Source organism: Excalfactoria chinensis, chromosome 6 (genome assembly GCF_039878825.1).
Source record: "Excalfactoria chinensis isolate bCotChi1 chromosome 6, bCotChi1.hap2, whole genome shotgun sequence".
NCBI classification, from domain to species: Eukaryota; Metazoa; Chordata; class Aves; order Galliformes; family Phasianidae; genus Excalfactoria; species Excalfactoria chinensis.
The window spans coordinates 19,760,862-19,777,349 of record NC_092830.1 but is presented as its reverse complement, the minus strand read 5'-3'; the positions used below and the strand labels follow the sequence as shown (position 1 = coordinate 19,777,349).

The 16,488-nt window shown below is 46.2% G+C and overlaps 2 protein-coding genes across 3 annotated transcripts in view; one reads left to right on the top strand and one right to left on the bottom strand.

Moving 5' to 3' along the window:
• The first annotated feature begins 1,961 nt into the window (after window positions 1–1,961).
• LOC140254136 (zona pellucida sperm-binding protein 4-like) lies at window positions 1,962–6,465 on the top strand. Its single transcript, XM_072340436.1, has 12 exons — window positions 1,962–2,194; window positions 2,538–2,659; window positions 2,737–2,839; window positions 3,159–3,314; window positions 3,657–3,844; window positions 3,990–4,087; window positions 4,414–4,544; window positions 4,735–4,924; window positions 4,997–5,144; window positions 5,746–5,824; window positions 6,113–6,229; window positions 6,308–6,465. Exons 1-12 carry the CDS (start codon window positions 1,996–1,998, stop codon window positions 6,406–6,408), a joined length of 1,632 nt encoding a protein of 543 aa, XP_072196537.1. The 5' UTR covers window positions 1,962–1,995; the 3' UTR covers window positions 6,409–6,465.
• A 1,551-nt stretch (window positions 6,466–8,016) lies between these two features.
• Window positions 8,017–16,488, bottom strand: part of LOC140254407 (uncharacterized) — a 29,247-nt gene continuing 20,775 nt past the window's right edge. For both annotated transcript variants that reach the window (XM_072340873.1, XM_072340874.1), the window contains exons 6-9: window positions 16,151–16,177; window positions 14,558–14,676; window positions 10,403–10,531; window positions 8,017–9,936 (exon numbers count right to left, since the gene is read on the bottom strand). In XM_072340873.1, coding sequence (XP_072196974.1) covers window positions 10,426–10,531; window positions 14,558–14,676; window positions 16,151–16,177 — 252 coding nt within the window. In that variant the 3' untranslated portion in view covers window positions 8,017–9,936; window positions 10,403–10,425. The remainder of the gene's footprint in view (window positions 9,937–10,402; window positions 10,532–14,557; window positions 14,677–16,150; window positions 16,178–16,488) is intronic.

The following is a 16,488-nucleotide window of genomic DNA, read 5'->3' as shown; positions in this document are numbered from 1 at the left end:
TAATGTTTTTGTTGCTCTCTTCTTTTATGTTTTTATTAAAACAAAACAAAAATTTTGTTACTAATATGCATTAACTACATTATGTATTTTACAAGGGCTGCTCCAAAAGTAATACCACCTATATTATTATGTTGGCCCATGACATCAGAATTGGATGTTGGTGGGATGGCAGTGGAGGCTGAACCTTCCTACCAGTATCCTGTTCCATGTTGTTGCTGTGTGACAGATGGCAGCAGAGGGACAGTCTGACAAAATGGCATCTGAGATGGAAGCGCATATGGAGCAAAGGCATGCTACTGAATTCCTCTGTGCAGAAAAAATGGCATCCACTGATATTTTTCAGTGCTTGCTGAGCATTTATGGAGACCAGACAGTGGATGTGAACACACTGAAGCAGTGGTGGTGCATTTTAGTAGTGGTGATAGTGGGTCACCTCCATTGGTGTAGACGTTTATGAGTGCAGCATGCAGGTCTTGTTCATCGCTGGTGATTGCACAGCTAATTGTGGTGAATATCTTGAAAAATAGTGTTTTGTACCTGAGAGTTTGCTCAAATAGTTTTACTGTGCTCTTTGCATCTGTTGTAGTTTCATGGTAATAAATAGGAGGCATTACTTTTGGAGTGTCCTACATAGGTGTGGCCTAAGACAATTCCTCTCCAAGCCAAAAGGTTGGACACATATGTTGTAAGGTGGAAGAAAACAAGCAAATGGATAAGGAAAAGGTTTGGGAATGAGACAGATCTACATCTTTCCTCTCAGCAAAAGTGCTTTCCACTGCTTGTAACAACTTCCAAACAAAGCAGTTTGCTTTCACAGATATCAGGTGCATTTCACTTACCTCCCATCTCCACATCAACCGACATGGCAGTCACGTGTATGTACAGAGAAATTAGAAAGGGTGATAACTGAAACCATTCTCAGCACAGATATTGCTGTGGTGAAACTACAGCACTCTTAGAGTTAGGTTTGTTTGTTTGTTTGTTGTTGTTATTGTTGTTTTCAAATAGAGCTATTCTTTAAATATCTGCAAAAAAATTTTCCATCAACATAAACTATAGGTAAATTGAAGAGAACCATTTCTGTAGCTCCAAAGTACTTGCTATTATTTAGCCAATTATCAGCAGTAAATGTTGCTAACGTCTGAAAGCTATACGGCAGGTGTGTGGCAAAAGCAAGGCTGTCTGCATGAGAGGAGGAGAAATGTTGCAGTTACAGGCAGACAAAAGGGTACTGGCAGGATAAATTTTCTCCGGGATAATGGAGGACCTCCTCTTATCTATGCTTCTGGCCCACTGACAGCTTCCCAAGGAAACCCGCTGGCTTCTGGTGTGCAGGTCCCACAGAGCAGGTGGTCCCGATGCTCAGCAGTCTGTCCCTGTTATTCCCAAACATCTTGCACTGTAAACAGTGCTGCAGTCCAGAGCCAGGAGTATTTAATGGAAATCATTTATTTTCTCATGTCCACAGCTCACTAGTTAGCCATCGATTGCATGCAGGGGACTCTTTCTGTGCTTCCATGTTAGCAGCCTGTGTGTAGGATCTGAAGCATTGACACCTGCAACAGAGAGCACTGTCACTCAGCTTTTTGCACTTATGCCATGGAATGAGCATCAAGAGGGGGAAACACTGGGAAAAGCAGGCAGAACTGTTGGACTGGCCAGTGAGGGGAAGAACTCATCAGGAGAGGAAGAGCTGGAAGGGCCATCTGGAGCTCCAGAGAGGAGTGCACAAATGAGCTGCTCTCATTTTTCTCATTTTGTGCTCATTATGAACACGGAACCATCTCTTGACAGAAGGTCAGCCCGTGGCTGTTGGCTGAAATAGGTGCAAGCACACTGTGATGGGTTTGGAGGCAGCAGGGAGCAGTAGAATGTGTTAAACTGCTGACTTGTGTCCACCTGCAACCATCAGGACTTGTTATTCCCAGCTGGTCCCACAGCTTAAAAGGGCCAGGCTAAGAGCAGGTGCTTCATGGTGCTTGGCAGGAGAGCAGGATGGGTGTTGTAGGGCAGTCCCTGGCTGTGTTTGGAGCTATGTTCTTCTGGGGGTTGCTTGGTCCCCTTGTTTTGTTTGCAGGGACTTGGAGTAGCCCTTTTGCTGACCCTGGCTTGCTGGCATGTGGTCAAGGGAGTCTGCAGCTCACCTTTCCTCCTGGCTGGGAAGGGAATGTTTCCTTTGTGCTGACTGCTTGGGGTAAGTGAGGGTGATGTCAAGGGGCTTTCTGGCTGCTGCTCTCTTTACCCAGTGTTGAGGTATGGCTGGAATGTGAAGGATGCTGGTTCTGATGTGATATGTTAATAGTTCTAGTGCCACTTGTGTAATCTGGGAGCTGATTACCTGACCCAGCACTCAGGGATTTGAGTGGAATGCTGTGCCTGCATCTAGCCTTGGCTGCTAGGCTCTCTCCCAGCTCTCTGCTAGCACAGACCCTAATGTGGGCTGAGATGCCCTTTCTTTTTACCAAACAATAGAGATATAGTACACTTATGCCTTCAGCATAGGGTGCTGAATCCCTGCTTGTTTCATCTCCTCTTAGATACTGAGGGGAAGGCACATGCTCTGAAGAATGATTCTGGCTGTGGTCTCTGGCTGTTTGAGGCTCCAGATGGCTCCAGGGTAGTGTCAGTTTCCTACACCAGCTGCTATGTCTTCAGATGGGTGAGTGACCTGGGGACCCTGCTTGGGCTGCAGTGGCCTCTGCTCTGGTTGCATTGATTAGTGTGGTTCTCTCCTAGGATGGAAGTTACTTCATAATTGTTGGGCTTGAAGGGACAGATGCTGCTGGACAAAAAGTTCTTCATGAAGAGAAGCTGTTCATGTGCCCTGCAGACCTTCCTGGTAAGACTGACCTCTCCTGATGAAGTGCTGCCTGTGAATGGCCCTTCCTAGAAGGTGCCAGTTCCTAGACCACTTGTGGGATGGAAGAGGTAGCTCATGTCTGTACAGGTGACATCTTGGAGGATGTCAGTGCAGAGGGCCATGGTTTTCTGAGTACTTGCTTGTCAGCAGGCTTCTATGCCAGCTCTGAGCCATATGTTTGACACTCACCCGAGTCTGAAAATTCCCTCAACTCGTATGCAAAATCAAACTAGTGTTCCCTATGCCCTTGACCCTCTGCTGCTGTGCTCTTGCTGCAAGTTCTTTCTGTTTCTTGTAGCTCTGGATGCTCCTAGCAGCAGTGTCTGTTCTGCTGTCCACATCCAGGACCGGCTGCCCTGTGCCTCCTTACCAGTTAGCCAGGGAGACTGTGAAGTGCGAGGCTGTTGTTACAACCCCAGGGACAAAGAGAAGACTTGCTACTATGGTAACACAGGTGAGTGTGGATGGCCGTCCTCCTCTCTGATGCGGTGGCTGGCTGGAGTACCTGTTTTATCTGGCAGAGCAGGTGGCTTAGGGATGTGGTTCCAGTTGTCAAGGAAACTCATTCATATGTCCAGCCCATAATAAGTACTGCAACAGATTTGAGTTTATGTCCAGAATCAGTGCTGCTGAGAGTATCTAGTGCTGGTAGCACTTGTACCAGTGCTTTTACCTTGCTTTATTCAGTATATGCAGTGGGATTTACAGGAAGGAGGTCTTACTGCTCTTCTCTGTGCTACGTATTTGGGGCTGTTTCTCCTTGGACTTAAGACTGACTCTTTTTTTTTCCCCCCAGTGACAGCGCACTGCACACCAGATGGCCAGTTTTCCATTGCTGTCTCTCGAGATGTGACCCTGCCACCTGTTGCCCTGGATTCTGTGCATCTGGCCAGGGGGCACGTTGCTGGCTGCATCCCTGTAGTGAAAAACAGCGCCTTTGTTGTGTACCAGTTCCCACTCTCTGCCTGTGGCACTACTTTTCGGGTAAGAGTTATAGCTGAGTGAGCTGAAGCTTGTAAATCTGTAACGAGCTTGACTATGCACTGGGCACCCTATGAATTTCCAGAAGCCAACGATTGTTCTCCAGCCTGAGTTCACTGCAGTCAAAATGTCTGCCCTGTTATTGCAGGTGACTGGAGATCAGGCCATATATGAAAATGAATTGGTGGCATCCAGGGATGTGAAGACAGGGAGCCTTGGTTCTGTTACTAGGGACAGCACTTTCAGGTAATACCCTGGGGCAGGCACTGCTCTAACAAGCAGGATCTTGTCCAGAGAGCCTGCACACAAGTTTGGAATGTACAGCAGTCACCTGAATAGGCTGGGGACTAGCATGTCCCCAATCAAGGGGAATAAAGCTAGTGCTGCTGATCAGTACCACCCTGTGGACTCTAATCTGAACTCTGAAGAGAATTTTGACTCTTCAAGAGGAAGCACTGGAGGAGACTCTGGAGATATAATTAACTAAAGCAGATATTAGGTTGTGATCTTGGAGAAAAGCTAGGCAATGTCAGAGTAGCCTGTCCACCTGATTAGTGTTCCTGCCCCATCAGGTTACATGTCCGCTGTAGCTTTGCCATCACTGGGAATTTTGTGCCCTTGAGTGTTCGGGTCTTCACGCTGCCACCACTCCCTGCTGTCTCCCAGCCTGGTCCTCTGTCCTTGGAGCTGCGTGTTGCTTCAGGTATGAGAGGTCTGCAGGACTTGGTCTGTCTTCTTGGTGTAGGGCTCTGATCTTTGCTGGGTAGTAGGAGAACGACTCCTGCTACTGCTTCTTTGCCACACAGAGGACTTGATGGCATAGCTATGAAGGATGCTCTCAGTTTCTCTACTTGTTTATTCCTGCTCTAAAGTAACCCTCTTTTCTCATCCAGATGAAAGATACAGTTCATACTACACTGTCAGTGACTACCCCATTGTGAAGGTTTTGAGAGACCCTATTTACATAGAAGTTAGAATCCTTCAAAGGACAGACCCTGACCTGGTTCTAGTACTGCACCACTGCTGGGCCACACCAAGTATCAATCCCCATCAACAGACACAGTGGCCTGTCCTAGTGAATGGGTAAGTGGCTTGTAAATAATGTTGGGTGTGGGGGAATGACTTGTACCCATTAACTTTTGGCCTCTTTCTCAGGTGCCCTTATGCAGGAGACAACTATCAGACACAGCTGGTACCTCTGAGTTCTGCCTCAGGACTACTGTTTCCATCACACTACCAGCGCTTCACCTTCTACACATTTACCTTTGTGGACTCTGATTCCCAAGAGTTGCTCTCTGGGCTGGTAAGCTGCCTTCCTGGTTCCCCAGATTCCTCTTGAATTGGTTCTTATTGCTCACACATTAGGTGATTTCCTATCTTCATTCCTTGAGATGATTTTAAGTATAGGTAATGTATCAGTGGTGCAATGTGACAGAAAATAAGGTTACTGAAACAGCAGATCTACTTAAGTACTAGCTTGCTGTCTAAGATGTGTTGAAATAGTTGGACCACATGCCTTAAACTACACAAATCAAATCTGTAAACTTCTTGGCTAAAATGACTTGGAAGTAACTTTCTGGTGCCTGTAAGGTATCTGGTATGTGACTCTTGTGAACTACTGAGTACTTGAAAGATAAAGTTTATTGTTTCCTATGCTGTCTGCTCAGTGCTCCTGGATCAGCCAATACTCCAAACTGGTCCCAGTTGTGTACCTAGGCAGTGCTTACCTAACTGAGCTAATTCTAGGAGTCCAGGAGAAGTGCTGTAATTCCAGATCTGCCATATTTTGAAGGCTGTGGTCATGGTATCAAAGCTGCTATCCTGGCCAGATTCAGTGCACCACAGCAGGATATTACCTTGCTACACACAGTGAGCAATTCAAGGCTGTGTTGCCTTCTTTCTAGGTGTACTTGCACTGCAGTGCCTCAGTGTGCCACCGGTCTGTGCAGGAGTCCTGCACCGTCACTTGTCTTGCTAGATCCAGTAAGTGTCTTTGCCTTGTTGCATCTGAAGGGGCATCAGGGCTCTGGTCTCCCAGCCAAGTGGGTAGGAGCACATGCTGTTCCTTGGTACAGGTTAGCAGGCATTTCCTGCTCCTTTCCACTGAGGAAAGGCTCTCGCCACCCTGACAGAAATGCAGGAGTTACTGTAGGCTCCCCTCTCTGTTCTGATTCATGGCAGGCTTGGCTGAGTGTTGAGAAGGTAGCCAAAGCCTCCTGGCCTTGAAGGTTAGGCATCTTTGTCATCTACAACTCTTTTGCTGCTCCACAGGAGGTAGAAGGAGTGCTGAGCATACCCTTCAGGATGGTGCCTCCCGGGTTTCCAGCAAAGGCCCTGTTATTTTCCTGCAGGATGAGCTAAGACAAGTAGCTGATGTGAATGATTTCAGTAAGTGTGCAACTCAGTATAGGTATGGACCAGTCCCTTCCCCAGTCTAATTCTAACTAGGGCTTCTCTTCTCCACAGGAACAGCTGCAGCCACCTGGGCTCTGGGTTTTGCTGCTGTGGGTGCTGGGGCAGTGCTGAGCATGGTGCTGGTGGCTGCTGTGCTGTGGTGGAGAAAGTGATCTCACTTGTTACAGGCACCTGTGTTGTAATAAAGTGGTTCCCAAATGTTAAGTCTCTGGGATGCCTTCTCCTTTGTCCAGAGCATGAGGAGTGGAACAGGAGTAGGCCTTGGCACTGTGGTTGTTTTGTTTTCTTGCAAGACAAAATGATCCTGGTGGCTGTTTTCCAAATGCCCTTTATCTAAACTGATCTTGCTGTCTGTCTGTTCTGCTATGGGATTGGTGCAACTTTCTTCAAGTCAAGAAGGAGCCTCTGCTCTGCCTTGAGAAACTGCAGGCTGAGCTAGGAGTGATGCTGCGTGGTTTCTGCATTTCTCACAGGTATTCTTAAAAGTACTGATCTTAGCTCCTCTCAAACACAGCTCAAGTGCAGCAAAGCTAATTAAAAGGTATTTTTGCATCTGCTGTCTCTTTAGGATATGTAGGGCAGCTTGTGGCTGTAAGGAGGAGCTGAGAATCTCCCATTGCCCCAGAGCACACCAGCTCAGTTGAGGCTGTGCTGCTCTTTCGTGCTATCTCCAGGACAGGATAGTGCTTAGTTCTGTTGTGCTCAGGGCAGGAGCAGGTGATGCCCTCCACCCTGTCGTGCGAAGGCAGGGGAGTTCTCTGGCTGGACCATTATCAGCTTTATTTAAGTCTAATGCCTCCCTTAAGGGAGTGCCTCTTGCAGTTCAGTGGTATGTGTGAAGCTTATCTGAGAATGCAGTTCATGAACTTATCTGCCTTCTGACCTGTCTTTAGCAGCCTGCGTTATTAATTATAGGGCGATCAGAGGAATAGCGCTGACCACACCTCAGATCAGAGGCGGTCATCCGGCACTGCTATTAGTCGTGCACGCAAGCCGATAGCCGAAGGCTGCGGGAGCCTCCCGTGCCAGGCGGGCAGCGGCGCCCGGCCGTGTGCGGGGGGGCGGCTATCGGGGCCCGACCGGGAGCTCGATGCCGCCCCCCCGTGGGCTGGTGCTTGCGTGCTGGAGCCAACGCTTGATGAGGCTGGGGGCTCTGAGTGAGAAGGTGCTTAAGAGCTGTGCAAGTCTATGCGAGCTCTTTGGGTGCAAGCCCGGGGGCTGGAGCGACGCGTGCTGTGGCTGTGCGGCGGCTGTGCTCTGCCGGCGCCCAGCTGGCTGCTAGCAGCTCCATGGCCAGTGTTTGGTTCGGGGGTATTCTGTGGGTTACCATACCCCTAAAACATCACATTCTAGTCAGTCGCCTGTAGACACAGCAGTTGAGCAGTGCTGCTGCTAAACCTAGATCTCCAGAAACACTGGATCTGAGCACTTGTGTTTCTTGTCCTGGATGTCTTTCCCCTTCTCTCTGGCAGTGCTGAGCGCTGCGCTGCTGTGCCTGCCCGCAGCTGTGGACATGGAGCCCAGTTTGTGAAGTTGATCAGTCCAGTCTCTCCCAGCTGTGTCAGTGGGGCTCCCCCGGGCTGTGGGGAAAAAGCAACAGCCTGAGAAGGACCAACTCCTGCTTTGTAGGCATTGAAGGTGTTGAAAGCCCAGAGGTAATGTTTCCTTCCTCGATGAGCTGTGCTCACCTGAATAATATGCGGCAGTAACTGTACTCCAGCCCTGGTCTTTGTTAATAAAAGATCTGAAACCAGTTATTTCGTAAGTGATTTTATTATTAAACTTATTAAACTGTAATACAAGCATATCTTAGAGTGGAGAACTATACAGTATGTTACATGTTATAAATATAGTCTTGAAAATACATGAATATATTTCATATAATGCCGTAATAAAAAGAGTGCTAGTTCATCTTAATTTTAAAAACTGTAACACCTATAATGTGAGGAGAGTAGGGGATGGGGAAACACCAGTTCATGACTCTCTTGAAACCCTGCAAGTCCAGTTCTGCACTGATTCACATTCCTTATAGTGTCTGCACAGGTGGAGGGTGTAAGTTGAGGCAGGATTTTTAGCCCCTGGGATTTATGGAGATATACAGACTATTCACAGAATAATCAAGTCATAAATCTCTCTAGCTTTGAAGGAAGCTAGCAAGATATACAGTGAATAACCAAGTGTCACAGCAGCAGCTACAGTTAATGACAACTGAAATATTAAACACAGCACCTACTTCAGGGTACTAACTGTGAGTCAGCACAAACATTTTTTTAGATGCTAAATAACAGCAGCTACACTGAACTTCACCTGCAAACTATACTTGTGCTAAGTAAACACGTTCTGTTGTTCTAGGTGAGCAACAACTCTTTGCTTTGTGTTGCTGCTAGAACTGGGCTCAGAGAATCTCAGAAGAGATCCTGCTCTGCCTTGGAGGGCTCCAGCTGCTGTGAGTGAGCGAAGAGGAAGCACCTGCTGCTGAAGGTAGTGTGTTACTGTCATCTTCTGAAATCTCCGTTCCCAAGGATGGATCAGAAAGGATTTTTAAATAGCGAGTGCCTAACTTATGGTGTTATTGTCATTCAGGGGAGTAGCCTGCTCCTATAACAAGAGACAAAGTTGGTTTGCTTTAATCTTTACTCCATAGGCATAAATTCTTTTGCTAGTAGGAGCTAGTGCACAAAGATTACTGCAGCAGCAACAGCACCTTCAGAATCAGATGCTGTCAATTCTCTGAGCTCTGTGGAAGCATGGCAATAAAGCACCCACTAAGCATGGCTGTAGCATTAAAAAATAATACAAACTAGTAAGTCTAAAAGAGCAGCCCAAGGGGGGGAAGATGCAGAATACAGGGGATGTGAGTAACTCATCCTTTTAGCCCTGCTCTTCCAGAAGATGGACAGCACAGCCTGGTAGAGAGGTGGGCTGCTGGGTAGCTGAGATGCTGCCATGGATGTACCCTCCCAACTCTCTAATGGCCAATTCTTGCAGGACCATTCCTTGTGTTGACTTCTGTGTTTGGATGGCACTGAAGTCAAGGAGTGTTTGCAGATGGTGCAGCTGGTCGTGGGTTTGTGGATGGCCCTGGGAGAGAGCTTGGCTTTACAGACTTTTGTTCCTGTTGCATCTGAGTAAAACCATATAGCTGGTGAGGTGCTACTGGAAAGGGAAGAGTGTGCTGAGGGCAAGCAGCCTGCAGGTCAGCCCCCAGCTTTGAGGGAGATGGCTGCATTCCCAATGGCCATCTCTGCACCTGGCATTAGGCATGGTGCTCCTCTGGCCACTGTGAGGTTGAAGTTCATTTCAGCTGTAGGAGGTCCCCAGGAAGCAATGATAATTTAAAAGCTTTGGTGGTTCAGGTAGTACTGTTCCTAGCATAGACAGGAGGAAGAATTAATTACCGAGTCTCATTTAAAAGCCTCTCCTGGTTATGGCACCAAGATGGTGGCTGCAAGGTTCTTCTGTGGCTTTTGAGTATGCGGCAGGTTCAGGAGCGAAGCCATAGGTAGCTGAGTATGCATCTGTCCACAGACCTTTATCCACCTCCATATTCCTTCTTTCCCTTCCAACATTCAAATCAGAATTGCTCCGCCAACAGCCAGAGGATGCTGAGTGTGCAAAGCTGCACAAAGCACCCCTGGGCTCTTCCATTTTGTGTCCGTCACTGTTCCCACTTCTCCTTCCTGAAACAAAAACACGTGGTGAATGTAAGGGTTGTAACTAGAATGTAACTAGAAAGGGTTGTTCTGCATTTACCCAGTGGGCTTAATCTGTTTATTTTATCATGGGCAGATTGTTTTCCAATATATGTTTGGTTTATTATTTGGCAGTATTTGACTAAGACTGCAGGTAACTGAACTTGCCGCTGCGTTTCTTTCTGCACTGAATGTAATGCAGAATGCCTGTGTGATGCAGGCTAAATGACTACAATTGCTTTAAATTAGCTGTTCTTTTATTCTTAAGAGGAGGGGGCAGTGTGTGTCTGTTAACTCAAGGGTATATGGGCCAGTCTTCAGCTGGCATAAATCCATTAGTCTGAACTTCAATAGTCTGCTCTGTACCTGTTAGAGTATATCTGGATGAGGGAACAGAACTGCATAATTTCTGTGCTGAGTGGAGGAAAAAAAACAATGTAAGATGTTACTTTACCTTGTCCCATTTAACTTGGGTTATCAGAAGGGCCATATGTTTTCATTCTTTGTATTTTGTCCCAGAACAATCATGGAGTTCCTCTCAGTTCTCTCAGCTTTCCTCAGTTCCGAAGATGTAATATCTGGCCTTAATAAAATTAAAAATACAATTGCAGTTGACAGCAGTCAGCACACATAATGGTGTTTTTAGCACTAATATGCTGTGCATATGTACCCACCATCCAAGCAGCACCCAGTGCTGTTTCCCCATGCCAGCCTGGAATTCCAGACTATGTGCTGGTCAAATACTTGTGGCAGCATCCAAAAGAAACCCAAAACACTACAAAATGCATCACTTGGTGTGATACTGCAAAGAAGGAGGGAGAGAGATTGGTGGCTCACTGTCACAGGGGTTAAACAATTTTGGCCTCCAGAAGGATGTGAGGAATTGGAAAGAACAGGGCTAAAGGACTGAGCTCACTTCTTAGGCCATCGCCAACTTTGTTGTTGTTCCTTGTTTATTGCTTCCCCCTGCAGTCAATGCAGTGCATGCTGTTTGCTTGTAATGTCTTAGACCTCCAGGACTTGGGGAAGAAAAATTGTTTGGAGCGCTTTGTAAAAATAGCTGCTGATTGAGAAATAGAAGCTGTTTGTTGTTTTGTGTTTTTTGGTGATTTTTTTTTTCAATGCAACATTTTAAAGCAGTTCAAATGTGTAACAAATAACTCATTCCTATCTTTGAGATGAAAGCTGCTCAGATCACAAACCACAACTGATGTGATGCTGACTTCTATTTTCTAGGTACTAATTTTTATTTATTTATTTATTTTCTTTCTAAATGTTGTAGATTTTCTGTTTCATTAATTCTGGCTGATTTTATGCCTTGATGCTTTAGTTCTTTGGCTGACTCTGCCCCCCTGGGAGTAACTTTCCCTATGAAGAGTGCTGCTCAGACCTGGGCCTGCAATCTCTGGGTCATGGAATTTCAGTCTTTGCATGAGGCTGCTCTGATTAGGAGTTTTGGCATATTGGTGTTGCACTGTACTTCCTAGCTTACTTCACCCTAACCACCAAGTAGCTGTCATCCAGATATAAGCTTTCGGTGGCTGTCAGATCGAAACTAACATCCTTGCCCATGAAAGATACCATAACTTGAGGTTATCTCGTGCCCACGCAGGTACCTTAGAGCTGCAACTCCCGTAGATAAATAGGTGGATATGTCTGAACAGGAGTGCCAGCCTGGGATTATCTGAAGTTTCCCACATTAGAGCCTGCCCTAGGAAGGGACTGCAGATAGCATCAGTAAAGCTCCTGAGCTCAATGGCTTTTGTGGAGATGGCTGGGACTGCTTCTCAGCTGCAGTCAGGGTGAGCAGAGGGGGACTAAAAGTCTCCTGCGTACAAAAATGGCGCTAGGGAAAGTAAGGGTAAAATATCTCAGAGGAACTTATGTGTTCCTACTTGTTCCTGGGTTTCTGGGGACTGGTAGTAATGCAATCTAGCTGGAGGCAATTCCACTTGTACTTTATAATGTCAGATGGAGGGGCAATAATTTTTTCAAGGTGGGTTCCTTGCAGAACTTACAGCCCAGCTGGATTCTCCCCAGTCAGTGTCAGTCTGCAGTTATTTATTTGGGGCAAATATTTGACCTTCTGATGCCAGACTGTTACTTGAGAACAGTCTTCTGTCCCTGAAAGCAGTCATAGTGCAAAGAGAGATCAGCTCTTGTCTTAGGGGTCATTTGAGCTGGAAGTAAGCTCCTTGCTCTTTGTGGAAAGTACATTTTGCAAGGATCTGAGCGAGAAATCTACTTTTTTTTATTATGTGTCAGGCTCAGGTCCATTTGCTGTTAAATTCATAACTCCATGACCAAGTTGTCCATCAACTTCTTTTGGTCCTCTGAGCAAAACAGACTTTGCAGGAGTGAAAGTGCTACTAGGAAACAGAAAACAAAATAAAAACCTGAGTTTGATTGGAACTATATATGATAAATCACTGAGTCTTCTGCCAGTGTGTTTACCTTGGCAGGCTCTGTCTCTCCTGCTGGAAGAACCAAGTTCTCTCACTACTATGAGAATTCTTTTGTGAACTTTTTTCTAATAAAAAGAAGAAAGGAAAAAAAAGACAAAAGGAAAACAAAGCCACCGCCCTGAAGCAGATCATTCATCATAAACAGTGGGAGCATGAAAGGCGATTTGCTTTGACCTAGTTACAAAAACAAAAACAAACAGACTTTCTCTAATTGCCTGAATGACTCAAGTGGGCCTGAGCGTCAAAAGCAACAAATCTGTGCTTCCTTCAGAGCTATATGTTAAAGTGGGACACCAGGCTCCAGCCTGCTCCAGTTCATAGACCTTGAGAGATGTCTCTGAGCCCAAGGAAGCCTGGGTAAGCAAAAGCCAGCCAGTTCTGTGTGCCTGCATGCACAAACAGGATCAGGTGCCAGGACAAACATGTTTCATAAATTGCAACAAAGACAGTGGCTTTAAATGCGGGGACTATCAGGCCTTCAGTGCTTATGTTGCCAAGTGCCGCAGGCAAGTGAGACTTTTTTGCTTTGCCATCATAATACTGCTGCACAATGGGCCTGGCTTTCTGTCCAGCAGCATTTGTGGAGCTGCCACTGACTTTACTGAGGCTCAGTGTTTTATTTTAAATGAGTCTGAGCTTAGTTAGGTACCTAAAATGCCCTAAGAGCAATGTCTTCAGCTTTCTAAGCACCAGCAAAAAGCCCAAAGTCAATGCATTGCTATTGCAGGATGTGTGCTAGAATGGGTGAGTGAATACAGATAGGGCAGGTTAAACAGAGCTGGAAAGTAGGGGAAGAGGGAATGGAGAGACTTCAGGGACATGGGATGGGCGAGGGGTCTATGCCTTTACGTTAGAGAAAGCTGTTTATTTATCATCTATGGGAAGCAGCTTGGGAAAATCAGCATACCAGGTCTCTCAGGCTGCCCAGTTTCAGTCAGGTGAAAATCATCCCTTTGGCAATTCATTCTGCAGCCTTTCTGTGTCTTTCTGTGTTTTAGCTGTCCTACATACGTGCAAAAGTAGCTCTGTTAGGAGCTGTTGGGATGGCCTTTCAGTAGAAGAAAATGGATTTATTTAGCCTGTAATTTTCACCCAGGGAGTGCTGGCAGCATCCTCGGTGCTGCACAGAAAAGGCTGTGGGGGGTGGCAGAGACAGCACTTTTCTGGAGCCCACACGGAGTCTCATTTATTATTTTTTTATTATTATTTTTTTTTTTTTTTCAGTTTTAGAGGGCAGGTTCACAAGAGTTTGTATGTTTTCCCCAGCTGGTTCACCATCTATTTTAGATGGAACTGTTTGATCTCTTTCTGCTTGTGGTCCTTTCAGTTTCACAAACAATAGGAGGAAGCTTGCCTGTTAGTGTGTATTTGGGCCCCAGCTAAGCTTTTCCCAGCTGGAAAAATCAGTCCATGAACCACAGAGTGTTTTCTCCAGCTGTAATTACAAGATTTCCAGTTCCCTTATGCATCTTGTAAGGTAGGTACAGCTATCAGAGGGAACAAAGGGACATTCCTGAGTGGTCAAACAACTGCTGTTTCCCTACCCTTGCCCCTCTGAAAATGCAAGGAGGACTTAAGCACATCAGAGCTGTTCCCCTTGAGGTTACCAAGATCTCAGCTGAAAAAACACATGGAGGTGCCCAGATCCACGTAATACTCCTGCTTTGGTGAGATATCCAGACTTTCCCCGTAACCCTCTTATAGGCACAAACACCACAAATACACCAGACCAGCTGGGAGAACTTGGCAGGCATACAGAGGAGATCTGTGCAGTGGGTGCTGTTATCAACTTGGATGGAGAGTGCTGCACGTTGTAACTCAGACAGCAGGCTGTAGCCTGCCTGACAAACTCACCTGAGGGGCCAGCACAGATTTCTTAATAGATGTAGTAGTTAAGTCACTGGAGTGGCCCTTGCTAGTGATGACTGGGTGGGCACCTCCTTGGAGACCCTAATGTTTATGTCATTTTCATGTAGGTAACATTGTTCATCTGGGATCTTAGAGCACCTGGGTAAAGGACTGCGCTGGCTAGGATGCTCTCATACAAGAAAGAAAGCAAGGAGAGTCTTCACTCAGAGGAGTGTTCTCTAGTCACCACCAGCTACACCAGCACTAAATGAAACCTTCCCACAGCTCTGTCTTACCTGTACAACTGCGGACAGGACCTCTTCAGAGCAGCAGAAGTCAAACCCAGCTTGCTTTGGTTTCTCAGCCTTGTCTTCCTCATAAGATCTCTCATTTTCCCCCAGGCATGGCTCTCACCCTAGGGATCAAAAAGAAGCTGGGACCAGAAGTTGATTGCTGGCAGGCCTCATCTGGCCACCCTATGATACTTTCGGGTACACTAGGTTGGTGGGAAGAGGGGAGCTTCCCTCTCAGAATACATCCCAGGATAAAGGGATACATTCCTAGCAGAAGTGATATAGGGCTATGACTCTGCACAGTTGTGCGGTTCACCAGTGCATAGAATGCATAGAATGCAACTGTATTGAGCTGCTTTATTTTGGAAAAATAGGAAGATCCCTGGTTTTAGTTCAACCTAGCTCTTCTCTGATGAGTGCTGAATAGCTGCCCAAAGGCACGTTGCACCTTATTGTTGCACTGTGCTAAAGGAAAAGAGAAGTGGTTTGGTTTTCTATCAGCTTACCTGCACTCATTGCAGGGGGGTGGAGCGGGGCTTTACATAGCAAACAACCCAAAAAAGTAGCTTGAATCTCTTTCCCTTTTTATTGGACCAGGTGCATTAGTATCAGCCTTTCTCAAGGTGTCAACTTTTTGTGGCCCCTGAATTAGAGGGCACCAAGCCTTTGTCTCTCTGTCACGTCCACAGGCTGCAGCTGTTGGGAGCTTCCATTTGAAATGCTAATAGTGATTATCAGGTCAGGGAGTCTCTGAGGCCCTCCCTAATGTTTGCTGTCTTAGGATGAACTCATTTAGACTTATTAGCTTGGAAGAAATGGGTATCAAAAATGTCTGAGGTTTTTTTTTCCTACTTTGTTTTAAGTTTCCTAAAATAATGGCTGGGAAACCTTGTGAGCAGAAGGAAAAAGATCATGTTCTGGGGTAGAAATGTTGCTGACACACATTTTGGTGAAATTCCCAGAACCACTGTCATGTTTTGGGCATTGTCCTGAGCTGCCATCCCACAGTGCCACCAGCAGAGCATGTGCTCCAGGACAGCACTGTGAGCCAGGGCCACCTTGGCAGCATGACCGGGCAGCTGCCAAAGCAGAACCTATTACAGTAATTCTTGAAGCTCTGCTGAATTTCCACTTCAAAACTTCAGATGAGGTCATGGGCTCAGCTGAAAACTGCAGCAGTTTTCTGTGCCATTTAATTAATTGCCTGTAAGTGAGACTATTTACTCATGGAAATATCACACCTTTGTGTTTCTTACTAGGATTAATGTGTGCTGTGGCAGAGTTCTGAAGGCCTCAGCAGCTCTGCACTGTGGGAAGGTGGTCCCTGGCTGTGCCAAAGATGTCCCAGAAGAGCCAGCACTGTTAATGCCACAAAGGCTGAGCAGTTGCCTGTTCTTGAAAGCTATCTAACCATTGCCTATTGTGGGAGTGGCAGAACAGTGAACAAATTCAGTAAGTCATAAAAATAGCATATGTGGTCTGTTACTTTGGGGGTCAGTGAACCTCTTTTTTTATGTAAAATTCTGCATGCTTTAGGAGCTCAGTCCATGACAGTGCAGATACAAGTAAAATATATTCCACAAAGGCAGTCCTTACCAAGCAGTTCTTGCTGGTATCCAGACCCTATAAGCAAAGAAAAATAAACTCATGAGTACTGTGACGGTGAGACCATCTCACAGATCTGGACATGACCTGAACGCTCTTCTCAGATCTGCCCAGGACTTTACCCATAGCCTTGTCTAAGCCTTTATCTCTTTGTGTCTTTACATATGGATGGTAATCACTTCCTTTACTTCTTGTCTCTTTTTTTATTCAGGCTGCCAGTTCACATACCTATTGCATCTGGAATAGTGTGGCAGGATTCCTGTACAGCTCCTGCAGCTGTATAAGGTAAAGGGGCATTACAAGTCCAGAGTACCAAATACAGGAGTGAC